Raw genomic sequence first — 21,406 nt, 5'->3', positions numbered from 1 at the left:
GATCTAAGTTTATAGTCTATTAACCCTTCACTGTCATGATATAAGTTGTCAGCATATAAAACGGTACCTTCTGGGCTAGGGTTGTAGCTCAGTGGTAGGGCACTTGCCTGGCACATTTAAGGCACTGGGTTTGATCCTTAGCACCACATAAAAATAAATAAATAAAAATAAAGGTATTGTGTCCATCTACAACTAAAAATTAAAAAAAAAAATAAAATGGTACCTTCTTTAGGAATATTAGTGGAGAAGAAAATGCTTCATAAATATATGACTTGATAAAATATGTAAAATATACCTCCCTCATTCTTCAATGTTTTAATGCATAATTAAGAAAATGACAACTTGGTGCCTGATAAAAAAATTCCCCACAGATGGAGAAGATACTTGAGCATAGGTCACAGGTCCCTACACTGTTTTCTTCAAAATCAACAATTTTCTGGAACTGCCCAGGCACACATTTCATCCCAAGGACTTTCCTTGGCCTCCTTTTCTCTTTGGGGACAGGGGTAGCATATGCTGATAAAGCAGCACAGTTCATACTCACAAGCTTGGACAGGCACTCATATATCCTAGCCAGAGCCTGAACTTGGATTTTGTCTGCAATCCATCATTTCAAGTTGTGATTCCCCTCCTTCTCCATTTCTGGCAAACTTTATTCATTCCTTTAACTACCTAGCAATGATATTATCAAAGATTCCATCTCAGTCCCACAATGCATTCTGTCTAATTGACCCATGTCCTTTCATCTCTCTCTAAACTTTTTTCTCTAGAAAGAAGAAATGATGAAGAAAATGTTCTTGGAATTCATTTCTGGCACAGTCTTTTGAGCTTTGCTTTAAATTGTTAGTGAAATGCTTGACATTTTTCCTTTACTTTATAAACATTATGTGCAAATCATTCAGAATCCTAATGGAAAGTAATTTCCCATTAATGCAAGCTATAAAATGTTATTTTCTTTTGAAACTGCGTCTGAGAAACAAACACTACAGGACTCCTTTACACTCAAAAATTCCACCCACAAATCAATGAAGCTCGATGCTAGGTGTGTGACATGGGTACTGAGAGCTTCTGCCAATGGAAACTTCAGAGGTGGCCCAGGAAAGGCACAGGCAAACGGCCAACAAAGGCACACAGGAGAGTCTGTGGCAGGGGTGAATCTAGTTATTGGACATGGAGGCTTCTTTCAAGCCTTCTTTTGCACATCTGTGATCCCTGGCTGAACAACACCCTTCTAATAACTTAATCTGCCTAGGGACTGAGCTACTAGCCAAGAAGGAAGGGACAAAGCTCAGGCATGCACTGCCTGGATGAAGAAGCCAGAGAACTCACTGTGCTATCAGTATTCTCTTCCTTCAATTTGGATGCATGATCCCTCTGCAACCATGTGCTGACCACAGATTCCCTGTGATGAGTCTTGGAAATAAATCATTCCTAGTGCTCGTGAACATCTCGTAAAATTCTCCAGTCTTCCTTCTTAATGATATAAAATGAAATATCTATAGGAAAGCATCCATCTCTGTTACTTACTGGCTCTGTGACCTTGATAAAATGTTACTTAACCTCTCTGAGCATTCTTATTTGTCTGTATGTAAAATGGGAATAAAAATAGCACTAGAAATGAATGTAAAGTATTTAGAACACTATTTAACCCACAGTGAGCATTTGAGCATAGCTATTATTAACATTATATCATTATTTATTATTTTGTTTTTATTGTTTTCACTTTTTTACAGTATCATTATGAGGATGAAATATTAGGTACATAAAGCATCAAATAATAACACCTGGCATACTTTAGGCTCTCAAATGCTATGAGCTTATGGCTTTCAGTAATGCTTTAATTCAAATAACTTTTCATTTTTATAGAGCTTAATACTCTCTACACTGCCAAAAAGGCCAACACAAAATACAGCCAAGTTCTCTCTGGTACCAAGTGCAAGCATGGTGTCTTGGGCCCTTGACTCTAGTTCCGGGGTCCTGTCTTCAAGCATGGAACGCTTGTTTCATGCGAGATGAAAGATGGAGAGAGCAGAGCAAGAATTGGGCCCACATAGGTGGTGTTCTGGGTTCTTCCTACTCAAATATAATATATTGGGGTGGGGAGGCTGGCACTGGAATCATTTCCAAAGTTTTCAATTAGTCTATTGATATCCAGCTTATTTCTAAACAAAAATTTGAAGTGACTTACAATAATATCTTCATATTCTGATAAAATTTTATCAGAATAGAAGTAGAAAGGTAAAGGTAAAAAGCAGGGAAACAATATAATTCTCATCCAAATAACATAACTTTTGAGATTAAAAGTTACACTGAACCAACAGGCATATGCTGGGACTATCCCAAAGGAAGTGGGACATATGGTCATCCCCATCAAAGGAAGGACAAAAATACTAGCTACAGTTCTTTAGATGGTGTTGTGCTTGAACCTTACATCTGGTATTGAGCTTCCTGGTAGCTAGAGCAAATGGAGAATACAGTGGGGCACATACTTCTATAAAGAAGGAAGTATACCTCCTGTTCAAAGCCATCAACTTTTCCCACTAGTAAATACATTTTTATGCAATATTCTTATTAAAATATAATTTGAATAAGATCTTGAGAAAAGAAAAATAATGTCCATAATCCTATCTTTAGACTAATCTTCATACAGACACATGTTCACAAAGTTATAATCATACTTACAATTTTTCATCCTTCTTTTCCACTTACTATCAACATCTTATGTTTCTTCATAATCTACTTATTAATACGTTTAAATAGATGCAGGATATCTCATTTTGTATACCACAATCTCTTAACCAGTATCCTACTATTGACAAATAAATGTTGGTTATTAGGCTGTTTTCACAACTTTTTGTTTGTTTAGACAGTTTCTATACAGATATAAAGGAGGATGCTTTGCTTAAATTATTTCTTTAGGATACATTTCCAGGAATGAAGCTACTGGGAGTATGGAAACATTTGGTAGACATTGCCAAGTTGATTTTGCAGCAAGTCATATCAGGATCTGGCAAACTATGGCCTGTGAACCAAATAACAATTTAAAGGAACACAGCTATGCCCATTCACTTATATGTTGTCTATGAACATTTTTGTGTGTTACAGCAGACTCAACTAGCTGCAATAGAAACCATATTGCCCAATAGAGAAAATAATGCCTAAAATATTTACTATCTGGCACTGTACCAAAAAAAATCTTCCCATCCCTAGTTTATCCTAATGTATATTCCTACCTTGTCTGTGAGATTGTACCATGTACCACACTCCAACAGAAATGAATTTACGAGATCCTATAGAGAACACTGAGTCACAAAATAGACATTTTCTTCCACAATAAGTCTGTAGTAAATGTATGTGGTAGATATTGCAAGCTGGCCAACAAAACCCACTCTTCCTTTCTTCAATAGTAATATAATTGTAGGTAGGATATGAGTTTCCAGCTCACCTCTCCCCAGCCTTTGCAGTTTGATGAGTTATATGACCAAGCCATTGCCAATGGGATGAGAGTAGAAGTGACGTGAGCCACTTCTGGCTTATTTCCTTTGGAGGATACCTCTGGCCCTGGACTTCCATTCTTCATTTCTGTCCTGTTTGAATACTACCTTCTTGAGTGTCTCCAGAATGGTAGCTACCAATAGAGAGACTGGTACCAGGAGTGTGGGGTTGCCATAGTAACACCTAAAATTAGTAGTACTGATTTAGAGGGCCAGAAGTAATAAAGAAGAAATAAATTTAACAGGTATAGAATCCAGTAAACTCTTATTAGGTTTCATAATCAAATATTTGTCCTTGATAACCTTTGAAACCAGACCACATACCAGTATCTCCAAAGAAAAAAGATGAACAAAACCAAAATGTTAACTGTTAGACTCCTTACTAGATGTAACAAGTTAGTGTAAGAAGGATAAGAACTGCCCAGTTTGCAAGTAAATTAATGAATACCATAATAATCTGAGGTTGGGATCAGCACATTAGAAACAACAGTAACTGCTTCTGTGCCCCCAAAGAACAGATCATCATCAGGTTGCTATTCCAAATAATTCTCAGGGACCTCCCTAAACCAAAGAAGCACAACTATGCCTCAAAAATTAAAGTTATTGCCTCCTGCTCAGTTCTGTGGTTTTGGATGCCCTAGAGGTAACCTCCATAACTTTAGAGGGGAAGGCATGGGATTGATAAGGAAGGAAGAAAAGAAACCTGTCTTAAGAACTATGTCTAAAAAAGGATTTTGAGCAGGGTGTGGTGGTGCATGCCTGAAATCCTAATGCCTCAGGTGGCTGAAACAGGAGGATCTCATGTTCGAAAGTCAGTCTCAGCAACTCGAAGGCCCTAAGCAACTCAGAGAGATCTTGTCTCAAAATACAATATTAAGAGGGCTGGGGATACAGTTCACTATTGAACCTCTGGGTTCAACACTTGGTACAGGAAGGAGGAGGAGGAGGAGGAGGAGGAGGAGGAGGAGAAAGGAAGGAAGGAAGGAAAACAGAAAGAAAGGACCTTGAGTTCAATTATGGGAAAACAGACCTGCCTGAGAGCAGATTATAGCTCCATATGTTTTTGATAGAATCAAACTAAGGGGAAACAAGCTTAACCAGAAAATATCTGCATCTATTGAACATTAAGGAATTCACAAGCCCAAATCATAAAGAAGGCAACTTTCCAAAGACTACCTCAGATGTGGACTCAGAAGATACGAAAGATTAAGAGGGGGGCAGTGCAGGGGTCCACAGAGTGAAGGACAAGATAAAAACTCTCCCCTAAGGCAGCAGAGTCACCATCTAGTCAAGATACTTCCTTCACTGCCAGGGTAGGGGGTCCTTGGCAATTTCTGTCCGGCAGGATCCATCATTGTTATGGACTTGTTTCTGCTGTGTATTTCCATTTTCCATGGTCTGAATGTTTGCATCTGCCCCAGATTCAAATATTGAAATTTAATCCCTGATGAGAAAGTATTAAAAGTTGGGGCCTTCAGAGGTGAGCAGGTCATAAAAACAGCCCTCATGAATAAGATTAGTGCCTATGAAAGAAGTCCAAGGAAGCTAGTTTGTCCTTTCTGCAGTGTGAGGACAGAGCTAGAAGGTACCATCTGTGAGGAATGGGCCTCAGAAGACACTAAATCAGCCAGCACTTTGGTCTTGGATTTGCCAGCCTCCGAAAGGTATGCAATAAATCCTGTTGCTTTTAAGTTTTCCACTCTCAAGTATTTTGTTATAGTAGTATGAACAGGCTGAGTCGTAGTAGGATAGACCTCAGGTTAAAAAAACCTTTTGCAGGCAAGAGTCCTAACTTGAACTGGGTAATGACCACCCAGCTAGAGATCGCATTTCCCAGGCTGCTTTGCCACTACATGCAACTATTTGGTTGAGCTCTTGTCCCTGGAATATTGAGTGTGTCATTTCCACCTTGCTAGCTTAGGATGAAATGTCTAGCCTACATATTTCTGTTTTTACCCACTTCTTGCTGGCTGGAGCAACAACAACTTGGAAATCACATGATAAGGATGCCAGAGCATCTATCCACCTGGGCCCCTGAGCAGGTCTGGGGACAAGAATCACCCATCCTTTTGGAATATTCTCCCTGGACTGTTGCATGAGTAAGAAAAATTTATACTGTTGCATACTGCACTTCAGTTTTTCTTTTTTCTTTTTCTTTTTTTTTTTTTTTGATACAGAAACTAGTGTCACCCTAATATAATATAAAAGAAGTCTTCAGAGAACTATATCTGAATATCCTCTTGATGATTTTTAAAGAAATCAATTTAACTAAAATAACTTTAAAGGAAACATTATGTCAAAAATGTAAATTGAAAACTAGCACCACATGCTATAAAGAGACTGTAACCATGAAAACAATTATGATGGAAAAGAGGCGATTTAATTCAATTCAAGTTAGGTCTCTTGCCTGAAAAAGGTTTATAACCTGAGGTCTCTATCTTCTGTTAAAATTGGGCATTAATAACATTTCAGCACAAAACTATGACTTTACATCAGACTGAAACAGAATTAAAAAAATATTCTTATGATGTGATTCAAGATATTTATGCTGACATTAATTTAGTACCTAAAGCCATCTTGTGTAAAAGCAGAAAAATGCAATCAGATGTCCAAAGCTCAGAATAAATGCATATTGGTAGCTGGATAAGGAGCCAGGTAAGTCCTCCCTTCCTGGGTTTGTGTTGTGTACCTGGGAGCCCAGACATCTGCCTTCAGGAAGGAGTATTGAATATGGTGACCCAAAACAGGATATCAGGGCAATACCATGGGTGATGGAAACATCCTGAAAACCAGAAACCAGTACATTTAATCAGCTGAGAATCCCTTACTCCCCCTTTACCATGGGAGGCCAACTAGAAAGGAATCTCTAAATAAAAATTTTCATATAGAGCCAAGAATCAACAACATTGGATGAGAAAAAACTTCATAAAGGAGATGGCAGATCAAAACAAACACTCAAGGAGATAAAATTTAATATAATACAAAAATAGAGACTTCTTTAAATTATAATTAATGTCTTATGTGGCAAAAGGGAATCTTCCAACTTTTCTTTTATTTTCTTTTTTGGTACCAGGGATTGAATCCAGGGTTGCTCTACCATTGAGCTATATCCCCAGCCCTTTTTATTTTTTTTTTATTTTGAGTCAGGGAATCACTAAGTTGCTGAGACTGGCCTCAAACTTGCAATCTTCCTGCCTCAGTCTCTTGAGTTGCTGGGAATACAGCTATCACACCTGGCTTACAGATCTTGATACAGATAGAATTATGTGGGTGGGCACTCATAGTCATACAATTATGTGTGTGGACTTAATATAATCAAAAGGGGCCTTATAAGAGGGAAGGAAGCAAGAGGATCAGACTCAGAATAAGAACTTGCAACTGTGAAAAATGAGGCTGGAGGGGTGGGGTTGTGGATCAGCGGTAGAACATTCACCTAGTATGTATGAGCACTGGAATCCAACCTCAGCATCACATAAAATAAATTAAAAAATAAAATAAAGGTATTGAGCCCAACTACAACAAAAAAAATTTAAAAAACAAGGCTAGAGACAGATGTGAAGATGCCATACCACCAGCTAAAAAGATGGAGCAAGGGGCCAGAAGCCAAGGAACACAGAGCCTCCAGAAGGTGGGAAAGGTAAGAAATGGATTCTCCTCTTGCATCAGCTCCTGAATTTTAGGCCCTGTGGCCCCCACAGCTTTAAAATGGATGATAAATGTGTATTAATTTAAGCCATATAGGTTGTAGTGGGGAAACTAATAGGATAGATGTAAGAGACTGAGTAGATATGCTAAATAAATGAATGGTATCAGCGAAGAATAAAATGATATAATGAAATTTCCTCTGAGGGCAGAGATGAGGAAAGAAGGGACAGGACAATGAGACAGAGGAAGAATCAAAAGAGCCAATATCTAATGGGAGTTAAAAAGGGGAAAAAAATCAAGGAAATAGAGAAGTATATCTAAGGCTATAAAAAGTATTTCCAGGTTTAAGAGCAATATGAGTAATTAGATTAAAGGGTCAACAAGAAGGAGGAAGGAGAAGGGAATGTAACCAGTCTTCCCATATTTGATTCAATTGCCAGGAAACATGGATGGGTCCAGCACTACCATTAGAGATTTCAATACTCTTTTTACCCAAAAATTAATAGGAAAAAACAGACCGCAACAAATCAGAAGATATAAAAGAATTGAACAACACTAAGAACTTGATCTAACTGACATTTATAGAACACTCCACCAAAGAAAATAGAATACACACCTTTTCAAGTGCACACAGGACATTTACCAAGACGAATCATATTCTGGGTCATAAAGCAAAACAATTTAAAGGGTACAATTCATACAAAGTATGCTATTTGAACAAAATAGAGTTTATCTGAAGTCTCAAACAGAAGGATATCTGAAAAAGACCACATATGTGGAAATGAAATACTTCAAAAGAAATCATAGGTTAAAGAGACTTTGAAAAATAAAATTAGAAAGGGTTTCGAAGAGAATGAAAATAAAACTACAACATATCTGAATCTATGAAATACAACTAAAGTAGTACTCAGAGGGGAATTGATAGCAGTAAACACATACGGTTATTAGAAAAGAAGAACAGACTCAAAGACCTTAGTGTCTATCATAAGAAACTAGAAAAAGAGTAAATTAAACCCAAAGTAAGCAGAAGCAATGAAATAATAAAGATCAAAGTGGAACCAAATAAAACGGAATATAGTAAACATGAGAGAAAAAACACTGACAAAAAAATGGAAAATTAACAAATTCATAGCCAAAATGAGATGATTAAGAAAAAAAGGAAAGAAACTACCAATAACCAGTATCAGCAATGGATGAGAGAGGTGACACCCCCACAAATTCTGCATATCTTAAAAGGATAATAAGAGAATAACTGGAAGAACTTTATGCCTAACTGACAACTTAGGTTTATGGACAAATTCCTTGAAAGAGACAAACTCTCTCAAGAACCTGGTAACATTGATATCCCTGTATCTATTTTTTAAAATATCACATCTGTAATTTAAAACCTTTCCTTAGAGAAGAAAAGAAGAAGCTTTAGCCAGCCGATCCAGATGGGCATCCTTAGCCAGCTGATCCAGATGGGCATCCTTAACCAGCTGATCCAGATGGGCATCCACAGTGCTCAGTCACCTAGACAGCCTGATACACTGTGGTGAGGAACCCAGACTCACAACCTCATTCAGACCATTAATAATACTAAATCAACCTCAAAATCCCTGAATAGTACTCTCCCAAATGGTCAAGCTCATTTAAAACCAAGAAAGTCTTAGAAATTGTCACAGCCAAGAGGGGCCTAATGTGACAAACTACTAAATGTTAGGTGGTATCCTGGAACAGAAAAAGAGCAAATTAAACTCAAAGCAAGCAGAAGCGATGAAATAATAAAGGCCAAAGTGTTCAAGATTGGAACATTCAATATTGTTAAACTGCTGATTCTTTCTTAAGGGATCAGAGAGTCAACCCAATATAAATCAAAATTCAAATGTGCTTTAAAAAAATTGAAAAGATGATCTTAAAATTCTCAAAAAAATTGCAAAGGAACTAGAATAGCCAACCCAGATTTGACTGAAAAAGAAGACCAAAGTTAGAGGATTAACAGGACCAGATGTCAAGACTTAGAAAGCTATGACAAGCAAGAAGCAGGAAGTCGAATAAGAATGAAAGTAGAGCCCTAGTCCCTCAGCAATGCTGCTGTGCATGTTATTTTTATGCACATGGCATTGTAGTCATTGTTACAGAATATAAAAATGGAGGTTTGGGCTGAGGCTTCAGAACTGTTTTTAAAGCTTGGTGTGCAGAAGATCACCCTGTAGAACTTGAAACAAACAGAAGTGATGGGGGAAACATTTTTATTACTCTTAACCCTAACTCACACCTGTGGCACAGCCAGATCAGGTAACAGAGATTAGAAAAAAATTTCAGAGAAGTTATGGAAAGAGCAGGGAGGAGCTGGAAGTTGCATGTTCTTCCGAGAGAAAGAGAGAGGTTAGGGTAGGAGGGAGATTTATTTAAAAGTGCCCTCAAAGAGCATGAAGTTCTCTAGAGCTTCAAGAACACAAGGGGTAGATGAAACAAAGAAGCCCAATACCATCCCTGCCCTGATATCTAGCTTGCCACTGAAATAGTATATTGGAGATTTTAACTTTGGTTACTACACAGGTCTTAGCAACTGGGCCACTGTGCAAACTTTCACTTTTACAGTGAAGTAAGTGACTGGAGAACTCCTGTGATCTAGATGTAATCAGAAAAGTCCTGGAGCCTGCCCAGGTTTTCATTCAGAGATAGCGGCAACTGAAAGTAAAATAACAGCAGGGGAAACAAGAGGGATAGATTTTAATACTTCTGCATGATGAAAATGATCATTATGTAATAAGTATTTATTTGACAAGGATGGTGATTTTAAGTAAGCTGGAAGAGGGGGTGTATATGGGAGACCAAAGGAGAGCAAGTTGAATGCTTATCTTCTTTAGTAGGAAATCATTATTTGTGACCCAAAACTGAAAAATCAGCAAATAACATTTTGTTTAGAACAATGGAGTTAAATACCAAACAGTGGAGAGTTGAAAGTGGTTTCCTCTGAGAGTAGGAAATAAGCCTTGGCAGAGGAGTAGAGAGGGAGACTACTGATTTTCATAAATAGAAGCTTTGTGGTACCATTTTATTTTAAAAACTATATGTACATATTATTCTGAGAATTGTTATTTTTTTATTTAGTTGTAGATGAACACAGAGTATCTTCACTTATTTTTATGTGGTGCTGAGGATCGAACCTAGTGCCTCACACATGCAAGGCAAGCACTCCACCACTGAGCCACAGCCCCAACCCCTGAGAATTGTTATTTTTCACCAAAAAAAAAAAAAAAAATGGAACTTTAAAGGGAGTGATAGTGGTGGAAGAAAATTCAGACTCATGCTTTTCTGGATTGGGTGTGCTATGGAAGAACACCAGACACCCAACAACAGAATAAATGAACCTCAAGCCACATCTTACACACAAATCGTACCTCAAAATAGATCATGAATTTGAGAAAAAACATATAAGAGAAGCTCTTATACTAAGCAAGGCAAAGAATTCTTAGTTTCATATCAAGAACAAATAGCAGGAGAAACGGATAACTTGGATTTCATCCAAATTAAAAACTTTTGATCTGTGAAACCCTGTTAAGATAATAAAATGTAAGCCACAGAGTGAGGGAATATAGTTGCAAACCACTTTCATAACAAAAAAACCACAATATTTAGAATATAGAGAGAATTCTCAACACTCAACAGTAAAAATACAAATAATCTAAGTAGAAAACGGGCAAAGATATAAGAAGAAATTTCACCAAAGGGGACCTTCAAATGGTAAATAAGTGAATGAAGAAATGTTCAACATCATTAGTCAAAGGAACTACAATTAAAAATGGTGACAACCCCAAATGCTGGCGTGTATGTGAAGAAACCGGATCACTCATACATGGCTGGTGGGAATACAAACTCACACAGCCATTCTGATAGTTTAGCAGTTTATTTTAATTTACAAAAATAAAATCCAAATTATTAGCATTTAAGTATCTAGAGGAGATTTTAAGTCAAAGAAAACTACAGCAGAATAACTTTGGTGTCAGAAAGACTTTTCTCAATGGCATAAAATGCAAAAATCATAAGTATACACAAAATGCAAAAATCATAAGTAAAAATATTAATAAATTTGACTACATCAAAATAGAGCTTCTGTATACTGAAAAGAACTGAACAAAGCAAATCACAGCAACAAAACCAATAAATAGATAAAACACTTCATAAACAAGGTCTAAAGATAAGTGACAAAGTGGAAAAAATTGTAAGTATTAAAGAATCCATACAAATCACTAACATAAACTACCTAAAAAAAACTACCTAAAAAAAAGTAATTCAGACATAAGGAAATACAAATGACGAATTAGAGAAAAAATATTCAATCTCACTTGTAATTATGGAAAGACAAGCTAAAGTTGAATGCCATTTTTTAATTCTTGAGTGCTCAGAAGAAATGGAAGTGTAATTATGGGGGCATTAGGAAGCAGGTATTCGAGTAGTAAAGGTCATGTAGGTAATTTAGGCAATTATCTACTATCACTTAAAATGTGCATAACTCAGCAATGAGCCTAAATCATCAATTTCATTTCCTAGAAAGACTTGCTTACCAGAATTTGGAGGCAGATAAAAGGTATTCATATTAGCAAATTTTAAAAAACCTAGGTTAATTAATAGGGATATAGTGTATGTATAATAAAAAACTATGAACTCATTAAAAAGTGATAGATCTATATGCAAGGTATGAAAATAACTCCAATAAATAGTAATATTTTAAAAAGCAAACTGTATAACAATATGCCTAAGCTGATCTTGCATTTATAAAACAGAAAAAAATCTTAAAACTGTGTGTGTATGTATATGTACATAAATACATATGAGAGTATTCATACCAAACGGTTAACAATGGCTACATCTAAGGAGGAGATTGGGTTCGAATGGGCAATCACAAGAGACAACAGAATTTTTATACCATCTGAATTTTTTCCCCTCAGTTTGATCGATTTACTCAAGATTATAATTATGTGTCATTGTCATTAAAAATGAACAATGCAGCACTTAAGACAGAGCCCAGCATATACCAAGTGCTCAACAATAAAAAACTTTAAAAATTAGTAAAATACTTTGAAAGTTAAAAATGAAAGGATAATGTAGCAACAAGGGTCCTAAGATCAAGGGTTTATCTAATTGCCATATAAGGAGGCTTTAGTAAAGTGATGGAATTCTTCCTGGTGTTCATTTTCAAAATCGGATGAGTATTTGAAATAGGAAAAAGGGACATTGTTGGGGGAAAGAATTTCACCAAATCAGCAAAGGAATTCAGGATGTTAGGGGTTTTGCATGGATAGATCTCACAACAAGAAGCAGATCAATGTTTCTAGAAGAAGCCTTAATAAAGGGCACACTTCATTCATTGAGAGAGGTTAACGTACCTGCCGACTTTGCTGCAGAAGTGGTGGAAACCCCATTGAACTCACTAGTACTCCTTTTCACAGGTCTTGGCTTATATTCTCTTTTAGGGATATTGGATGCAGCCATAATTCTGTAACACACATTGGAATCTGAGTCAGGCATCTGATAAAGATAGCAGAGCTTTCAAACACACCTTTACTCAGCCCTGATGAGTATGCAAACCTAGGTTACAAGAGTGACCAGGGAGGTGACGGATTTTACACACTGATTCCTTAATAGCCCTAAGGGACAGAAGTCACATCCTAAATGCAGTTTTCCAACTATCTATGTGAGCTTCTCAGTGAAATTCATCTTGAAGACCATTTAGCCTCATAAAGTCCCAGAGGCATTTAGCAAGTGGCCCCTCAACCACACTAGCTGCCTTCTTCATTCCCCTCTGTTAGAGAATTGTGAAAATATCCTCTTATAAGAGCTAAATGACTATCTAGTGGATGCTTCAGGGACTGGACACAAGTTTGATCCTTCTAGAATCAGGGCATTGAATTGAGAGAAAATCTCTCCAGATTTGTTGTTGCCATTGCCATAAATGCTGTGTAAAGCAATTTTATGTTATCAAAGATTGTTCAAAATATAGGGTATTAATGGTATTTTTAGCCCAACATTTTAATTAGTGGGATTGCTGTGCATATTATAGATGTTATTACTAATTTTCAAAAATACATAGACTATGTCAATCATTAAAACCATAAGGCACAAATCTCAATATTTCTTTCATCTTTCAGAATATGCTGAAATTGCTTTTCATGTCAATCTTATGAATTCAGTCTGGTTTTTTTTGTTTGTTTGTTTGTTTTTGTTTTTTGTATTTTTGGTACCAGGGATTGAATTCAGGGCCACTTGACCACTGAGCCACATCCCCAGCCCTATTTTGTATTTTATTTAGAGACAGGGTCTCACTGAGTTTCACAGTGCCTCACTTTTGCTGAGGCTGGCTTTGAACTCAAGATCCTCCTTCCTCAGCCTTCCAAGCCAATGGGATTATAGGTGTGCACCACCAAGCCCAGCTCAGCCTGGTATTTGTACTAGTGAAGTATAAATATATCTTTTGTATGGATATTGACATATTTTCTGAATCATCCCACTCTTCTCTGCATGCCCCTAGGTGTTGGGAAGAGAGTATACACCATGGCTACTGCCAGCTTATAAGTGGAGAGCAAAGTTCAGCAAGTTGGCAAGGAAGCAGACAGCTCTGCAAGGGTCAACCTCCAAGGTGGGCAAGGGAGCCCTTTGTTTGATTGCCCTAAACACAGCAGAGAGAAAGGGGGCTTTAATGAAAAGAAAAAGGAGAAAAGCTATCAGATCTCTTTTCCCAGTTCTGACTAATTGTCCAAAGTCACATATTAGTTTTCTGTCCCATCCATGCCTAACCATGAAAGCCAACTAAAGAAATTTCAGCATAGAATGGGGCAGAGGGAAGGGGAGATAAAGAGACAGAGACTGATTTCAATTGACTTAACTCTGCAGCCCCTGGCTATAAGAAAGGTAAAGGACCTTACCGCATCTGTAGCTTGCTCTGCAGCTCCTGCAGAATCTCTGTGGACTGTTTGTGATAGTCTAAAGCTGCCTCTATAAACACGGCCAACTGGCTGACTTGCTCTACCTGCAGCAGAAGTGCAAAATTACTCCATGGAGGCCAGAGCCCATGTAATGTCCAGAGAGAGGTGCCCAGCAACAAAGACCCAGCTTTGCGGGGAAGCCCAATGTCTGCCTTGGCTCTGGTCCATTTCATTTCATTCCATCTTGGAGCCCTGCATAATAACCATACAGGCCGTGGTATAGAGATGTAGATGCTGGAAAAACATGTTCACATTTATTTGTGATTATGAATTTGATGTAATTCAATAATATGCTTTCTTTTCCAATTAGGTGTTGATATTCTATGGACATTTTTATGCTTATAGTTCACCAATCTGAAAATGGAGGAAGGAAGCTTTTCCAATGGTAAGTGAAGCCAACACCTAGTAAAGAAACCTTGTGAATGTCTCTATGGGCACTTTCTAGCTAAGCAAACCCCAGAAAGTAAGTAAATTAAGCTGTTCTCAGATAAGAAAGGAGTGCCCAAAAGCAACATGTGCTGCAGGGCAAAGAATCCCCCTGTGTTTTTTATTGCTACCAGCAGAAAATATTTTCCCTGAAACATACAGTGGAAAATAATGAACTACAAAGATTCTGGCGTATCTCTTTCCCACAAATCAACACAAGTTAGTGGCCAACTTACAATGGATGCTTAAACAAGCAAACAAACAAAGCTTTGTCTTGTGAGCAAAGTCCAGAAGACCTGGAGGTGTGTAATTTGAGGGAAGAGCAATATTGAGAGGGCCCAAGAGCTTTCCTGCTACCCAACAAGGTTAAGGAACTGCTTTAAGAAGTAAAGATTAATAAAACTTATTTCAGGAAGCCTCAGAGGCAAGTCCCAGAAGGCTGAGGTGATATCTCCCAGCATAAATCCATGAACTCCAAATCTAGACAGAGTCACAAATCAACATTGCTCTACCGCATTTTCCCCAAAACTCAAGCATCATTCACATATATCACTTTCTAACCAGCTTTGGGGAAAAATCTGCCTGCTTATTCATTCATACATTCTCACCCCATGTAAACAGTCATGGACTTGCATGTTTTCAAAGATCCAAGGTGTTTCCATGTGTTGATGCAGACTATTCTTTTGCTGCCTACTCTGTAAATTTTCTTAAACCATTTATACCACTTTAAACATGGGCTCAATGTGCATTTAAGATATATATGGAATACATCTAGATATGATAGCACACACCTGTAATCTCAGCAACTTGGGAGGCTGAGGCAGAAGGATCTCAAGTTAGAGGTCAGCATCAGCATTTAGTAAGACACTGTCTTAAAATGCAAAATAAGAAGAGCAAGGGATGCAGCTCAGTGGCAGAGAGCATCCCTGAGTCCAATCCCTAGTCCAAAAAAAAAAAAGAAAAGAAAAGAAAAAGGTACACATGGAATTCTACTTGTGCCAAAATGTGATTGGCATTTGAATAAGGATATCCCCTGGTGTTACATTCACTTTGCCATGCTCTGTGGCTGGAAAAGCAGCAAGCCTAGCCTTAAATTTCTAAAAACCCAATAAACAAAACAAAGACAGCCTGGCCCCAGCGAAATCCTAAGGATTTCTTAAATTTCATCTCTTTGGCTTTTTCACATACTTTTGAATAAGTCCGGCACCATGGCCTAACAGGATCATGGCAGAATTTGCTACAAAAGAATTTTTCTTCCTTAGAGTGCTCAAGTTGTATGTTTGGTAAAAATCTGTGTCACACCTCTCTGTCGTTAGTAAAATTAATATGTCCTAATGTATGCCCCACTTTGAAATATGTTTGGTGTTTTAGAATTTTTAAAGGAAGAGTAGAAAAGCTAAATGAATATTCCTTGAAACATATGTAGGGTTGGTAAAGGGCGGGGTCTGCAAATTACCAGCTATTCTCTCTGAAGTGGCTAAAATGCATGATTATATAATCAAGAAATGCATTTGAGGCTGACTTTGGGAAGACAGTGAATGTCAGAGCCCTTTAATGCTTGAGAGGTAACAGCAGTGCTACTCAGTGTCTGCACATAGTACGTGCTAAGTGCAAGACATGCAATGCCACAAGTGGATTATCCTTCTATAACTGTCAGAAAATGGAAGCTTCCATTTCATTGTCTTCCAGACCATGAACATCAAACTGAGCTAGGAACCAGCACAGGTAGACTCTGATTCCCAAAGCTGCAATCAGAATTAAATACCTGAACAAGAAAAAACAAGATAGAGCAATAAACCCAGGCCATCCAAGAACAAAAACTTAGGTAGAAAGTTAAACATTTCCTCCAGTGGCCACACTACTCAATTTGGATCTGCCTCAGGTATATGGACGCTTAATTCCATTTACAGGCTGGGACCTCAAGAACAAAATGTGACCTCACCATATGGAAAAGTTTACCTGACATTCAAAGGAACACAATTACCCGAGAAACAGCTGTCCGAACATTGTTCAGATGCCTACTTTGAAAAACTCACAATGCAAACAGACTTCACTATTAGGCTAGAAATCAAGGAGGCACAGGCCAGGCACAGGCAGTGGTGGCTGACAAATGCATGGAGTGAGGACCGCAAAGATACCTGGGAGATTCATGGAACCATAAAACCAGAGGGAATTTGTGACAGAATAATGTCCCACAAGAAGTCCCAGACCTAATTCCCCAAATTTATGAATAAGTTTGCATAGCCAATGGAACTTTGCAGATATAATTAAATTAAGCATCTTGAGATGGGGAGAATATCTTGAATTATTGGGGTATAATTACAAGATTAAGAGGTACATAAGAGGGTTAGAGTCATAGCAGAAGACATGACAATAAGAGCAGAGGTCAGAACAAGAGATTTAAAGATACTCTGCTTTTATTTATTTGTTGATTTATTTATTTTGCATGTATTGGGGGTTGAACCCAGGGGTACTCTATCCCACTGAGCTAGATCCCCAGCCTTTCTTATTTGTTTTTATTTTGAGGCAGGGTATTGCTAGTTGTCTAGGCTGGCCTGGTAGTTCCCATCCTTCTGCCTCAACCTCCCAAATAGCTGGGATTACAGGTATGTGCCACCATGTCCAGGCTGATGCTAGCTCTGAAGATGGAGAAAATAAATCAAGGAGCCAAGAAATGCAGATAGTCTCTAATAGCTGGGAAAAGAAAGGAAATAGATTCCTTTCTGGAACCTCCAGAAGGAAGGCAGCCTTACCAAAACGTTGATCATAGGACTTACAACCTCCAAGATATAAGATAAGAAATTTGTGGTCCTTTAAGTCGTCATGTCTGTGATCCTAATACAGAGCAGCTTTGGCCTATTCCCAAACTAACAAAATGCTAACAATGGGATTAGTGCAGGTCAGGGTCCCCTGTTTGGGGTGGGGGAGGGTTTGGAAGTGCTGTTGACCAAATTCACTAGGTAATGAGTCTTCTGTGGCTGGGCCTGGGGACTTCACTGATGCTTCAGCTTTACCCCATGGCACCTCACTCTCTTTCCAGATGGGTGAGATGGACTTCATTTCTCTCCCATGCACATAGCGTATCAATTAATGTACCACTTATGGATGGATTTAATTCTCTCTCAAGCTGCAAGCCAATTGCTGACCAGTGTATGAGGCTGTTGGAATTACCTGACCCTGGAGATGGAGGCAGGTCAGAGATGTCTCCAACTACAGTGGATCAAAAGTACTAAACATTCCTAGTGTTACTAGCAATGGAAACCTTAGGGACACTTGGGTGGTATCGGAACCATTGTCTGGTCTTGTGGACCAACTTCAAAGGGCTTGGGCTTACCCCAAAGAAGAAGGGCTCCAAGGACTACAGCCCAGAGTAGGGCCTTCTAAGTCAATTCTCTAAAAAAGTAACATGGAATCTGAGGTTAAAGAAGAAAAGGATGTGACCCCTCCTCTTCAGACTGGTTGACAGCCAAGGCAGAGAGAGGCATCCTCTGAAGGCTATGGTGACAACACAGAGAACCATGATGTGAATGGGTGATGCTCTACCCAGGTGCCTGGAATCCCCAGTGTGCTCAGCAAGAATGAGAAAAGAAATGCACATCTTTAGGAGGTAACAAGCCCTCTTCTTCTTTTTTATTGGTTATTTTTAGTTATGCATGACAATATAGTCCATTTTGATAAAATTATACATGGATGGAATATATCTCATTCTAATTATTGCCCCAGTCTTGTGGATGTACACAATGGTGGGATTCATTGTGGTGTATTCATTTATGTACATAGGAAAGTTATGCAGATTAAGCCATCTTCTCTCACAAATGAAATGACATACTTCCCATGGAAGTCATCTTCATTTTCCTTGCTCTATCATATCACACACTTCATCTCTTTTTGGATTTGTCAGAGAAGCCAAAAGAAATTTTCTTGTGAATTTTGCGGTCTGGTCATAATAGGTGTCTTTTTCAATGGATTCAAAGTCTTTATTCAGAGTTTCTGAACAAAGCTTGAGTAAGGCAATTAAATTAATAATATATTTTCATTCTCCACTTTATACTTCAAAAGAACTTCTCAAATGCAGTTGCTCAGTTGCTTGATATCTGTCAAGTGAAAGCAACTTTCCCAGGGCATATGCACAAGTAGAGATAAAGCCAGAACCAGAACCAGGTCTCTTACTTTTTTGCTAGGTATACTTTCTGCTGGCCCAGTACTTCCTGATGCATCTTATTCCACTCCTGAAATGTCAATAACTATAATAATGCAGTGCAGTTCTAGTCAAATAAGCTTGGCAAATTGCCAATAATATCCTCTCTTCGATGTTGCTCAGAGATTAATCTTTCATATTATCCTATACAGTCTAGAAAGTCTTGGGATTAAAAACTGTTGTTTAGTTCTTTTAACCCAAGGTTTCTCAAATTTATTTAACCATAAAAGAGAGAGTATTAATGCAACATGCTAACAGCTCATGGAATTAATTTGGGAAAATGCTACTCTAGACCAGTGAAAAGAACCTAAGAATCTATTGTTGTTGGGAACCCATGGATGAAGGACCCCCAGCTCCAGGGGATTTGTACCAAAACAGTTAGTGGATAGTGCAGGGCTCTGGCTTCACTGGGCTGAAGTAGACATCTATACAATATCTCCAGTTTCTGCTTAAGGTCAAGGATCTACATTTGATAATGTCAACTTGTAAGGAATAAAATTCTTTGCAAAAACAGAAGAGGAGAGAGTGTGTTAACAAGCCCTTGGGGGATTCATCATTCCCAAGAAATGCAATGAAGGCTCAGAGTCACCTTGCTGATTTCCCTACAACCCCAAAAATCAGTGGTGGCAGGCATAATGGCCCTTCTCTGCGGGGACAGCTACTCTAGGCATCTCAGGGGACCCTGCCAAGCCTGGAACAGCAAAAGGATTCAGTCATAGGCCTGGCACTTGAAAGCCAAAGGATCAAAACACCCCCTAGCTTGTATCACCACCTATAGAACAGTGAAGCTATATGGTCTCAAACCAGAAGTGAAATGATGCTCAAGGTTTCTTATCCAGTTCTTACTCAGTGGCTGCAATAAGGAACCAAAGGATACTCTTCTTCATTTTCCCATTCCCAATTCTGGCAAAAAAAATTAGATAAGAAAATAGATAGAACTTTTGCTTAGAAACATTGGAATGAACACTTCAGGTCTCTGCACTATCCCCTCCTTTCTACAGCAAAGGTAGAGAAATGATACTATTGAGCCTGGAAGCCTGGCATCTGCTTGGCCCTGCTAACCAGACTTTTGGACACTGCACTAAAAGGCAGTAGGGCCCTGGCTCTGGGTTCTGTATTCTTTAAGAAAGTGGGTTGGTGAAGATGCCAAGATATCATGTGTCATCTGGCTTTCTGCTCTGTGCAACTTGTTCTCCTGTGGGTGGTTCCGAGGTCTAGCTAGCTGGACATCCATTGGTCCAGGCCCAAGTTGCTTCTTCCAACAAGGCTTTTCAGAAAGCCTTATTCTCTGAGTAGGGGGCTGGTATGTAATCCTTGTTTGGCTCCCATTCCTCAGTTGGGAGAATGCACATGTGAGGACAGAGAAGTGACCACACCCTGGAATTCCTGACAAATGGCCTGTTAGCCAGAAAGTCCTAGGAAGATCTGCATTTGGTGGCCCAGGAAAGACCAAGTCTATTAATTACAGTCAGAGCTCTTCCCACATCAGGCAGAGATCTGGCAAGCAATTTTTTTTAGGCATTCTCTGGTGAAGCTTTTGTTATTTCTTAGCCAGGATTGTTAAGACACGAGGGTTGAAGAAGAAAGGCACTGGCTGCTCCCTGGAATGAGATTTGAGCCTTTGAATTTCTAGTGCCAGATAAACATGGGCAGGTAGCACCAAGCACACCATCTCAAGTGGTTTCCCTTCACACTATGTACTTGGCTTATTTACTTTCTTTGGAATAAATACTTCTAAGCCCTCTTTCCAGCCTTTCTTTTCTCCTCCCCCTATGGATTAGATTGGGGAGTATTCTCTCATTAGCAGGATGGCTTGCTCTGCCTCAAAAACAGGCTCCACATGGCCAGAGGCCCAGTGAGGGCTACTTGCCCAGTTTCAGCATCTCAGATTGTGTCTGAATGAGGGTCAGGGTGGCTGGCTTCCATCAACTGAGGACACAAAGAGTAGAATGTGCTTCTTTGGGACTTTGGGGTCATGCCATATCCTCCAACACAGGTAACCAGCAAGTCTGCATTTTATTAATTATTGGTATTTTCATCAATTAAGATGTGTCTAATTCTCAATAAATCAGAACTCAAAATGGTGAATACTATGATGGATATCCCCAAATCTCTAACCCCTAATAATATAAGCATCTCCCATCTGTGTCTAAAAGATAGGCCTATGCAGCCTGCCACTCTGTTCCTCCTGAGGCATGTTTTTTTGACAGAGTCTGTGCACCTATCTCCAGCAGGTTCTATGTTAGGTGGAGTCACCTTTGAACCCATCAGACACTGGCAGGACTTGCGATCTCCTATATTTAGCCTGATAATTAGACAGGTCCTTGGCAACTTTAGTTAGTGCCAAGATCATTTCCTAGGAGAAAATCCAGCCTTCCAGAAGCACAGCTTCCCACCATGAAAGGAAGCAGACATGGTTAAAGAGACTTGAGTGACAAAGGCTGGATGTGAGGTTGGCGATGAAGAGGGAGCAAGAGGCCAGAGTCCCACAGGCTGCAGAACCACTGGCCTTAGCCAGTGGGGGTAAAGACAGGGCCGAAGGTTCAATGCATGCCCTACCCCACCATATATTAGTACTTTTCCTTTCCCCCAACAGATCACATCCATAGTTTGTCCCCTAACCACCAGGCAATGTCAGCATTAGCACATCAGATACAAGGAGTAAACTGAAGGAG

The 21,406-nt window shown here is 38.8% G+C and overlaps 1 protein-coding gene across 2 annotated transcripts in view; it reads right to left on the bottom strand.

Annotated features, from left to right (window-relative positions):
- Window positions 1-21,406, bottom strand: part of Sh3gl3 (SH3 domain containing GRB2 like 3, endophilin A3) — a 153,196-nt gene that overhangs the window by 12,871 nt on the left and 118,919 nt on the right. For both annotated transcript variants that reach the window (XM_046438911.2, XM_058577571.1), the window contains 2 exons: window positions 14,048-14,151; window positions 12,512-12,621 (listed from right to left, as the gene is read on the bottom strand). In XM_046438911.2, coding sequence (XP_046294867.1) covers window positions 12,512-12,621; window positions 14,048-14,151 — 214 coding nt within the window. The remainder of the gene's footprint in view (window positions 1-12,511; window positions 12,622-14,047; window positions 14,152-21,406) is intronic.

The sequence above is a fragment of the Marmota monax genome, unplaced genomic scaffold, assembly GCF_021218885.2.
Source record: "Marmota monax isolate L192 unplaced genomic scaffold, Marmota_monax_Labrador192_F-V1.1 WCK01_AAM20220418_F8-fsc00005, whole genome shotgun sequence".
In the NCBI taxonomy this organism is placed as follows: Eukaryota; Metazoa; Chordata; class Mammalia; order Rodentia; family Sciuridae; genus Marmota; species Marmota monax.
The sequence above is the reverse complement of the archived record's forward strand: the minus strand, read 5'-3'. Positions and strand labels throughout refer to the sequence as shown.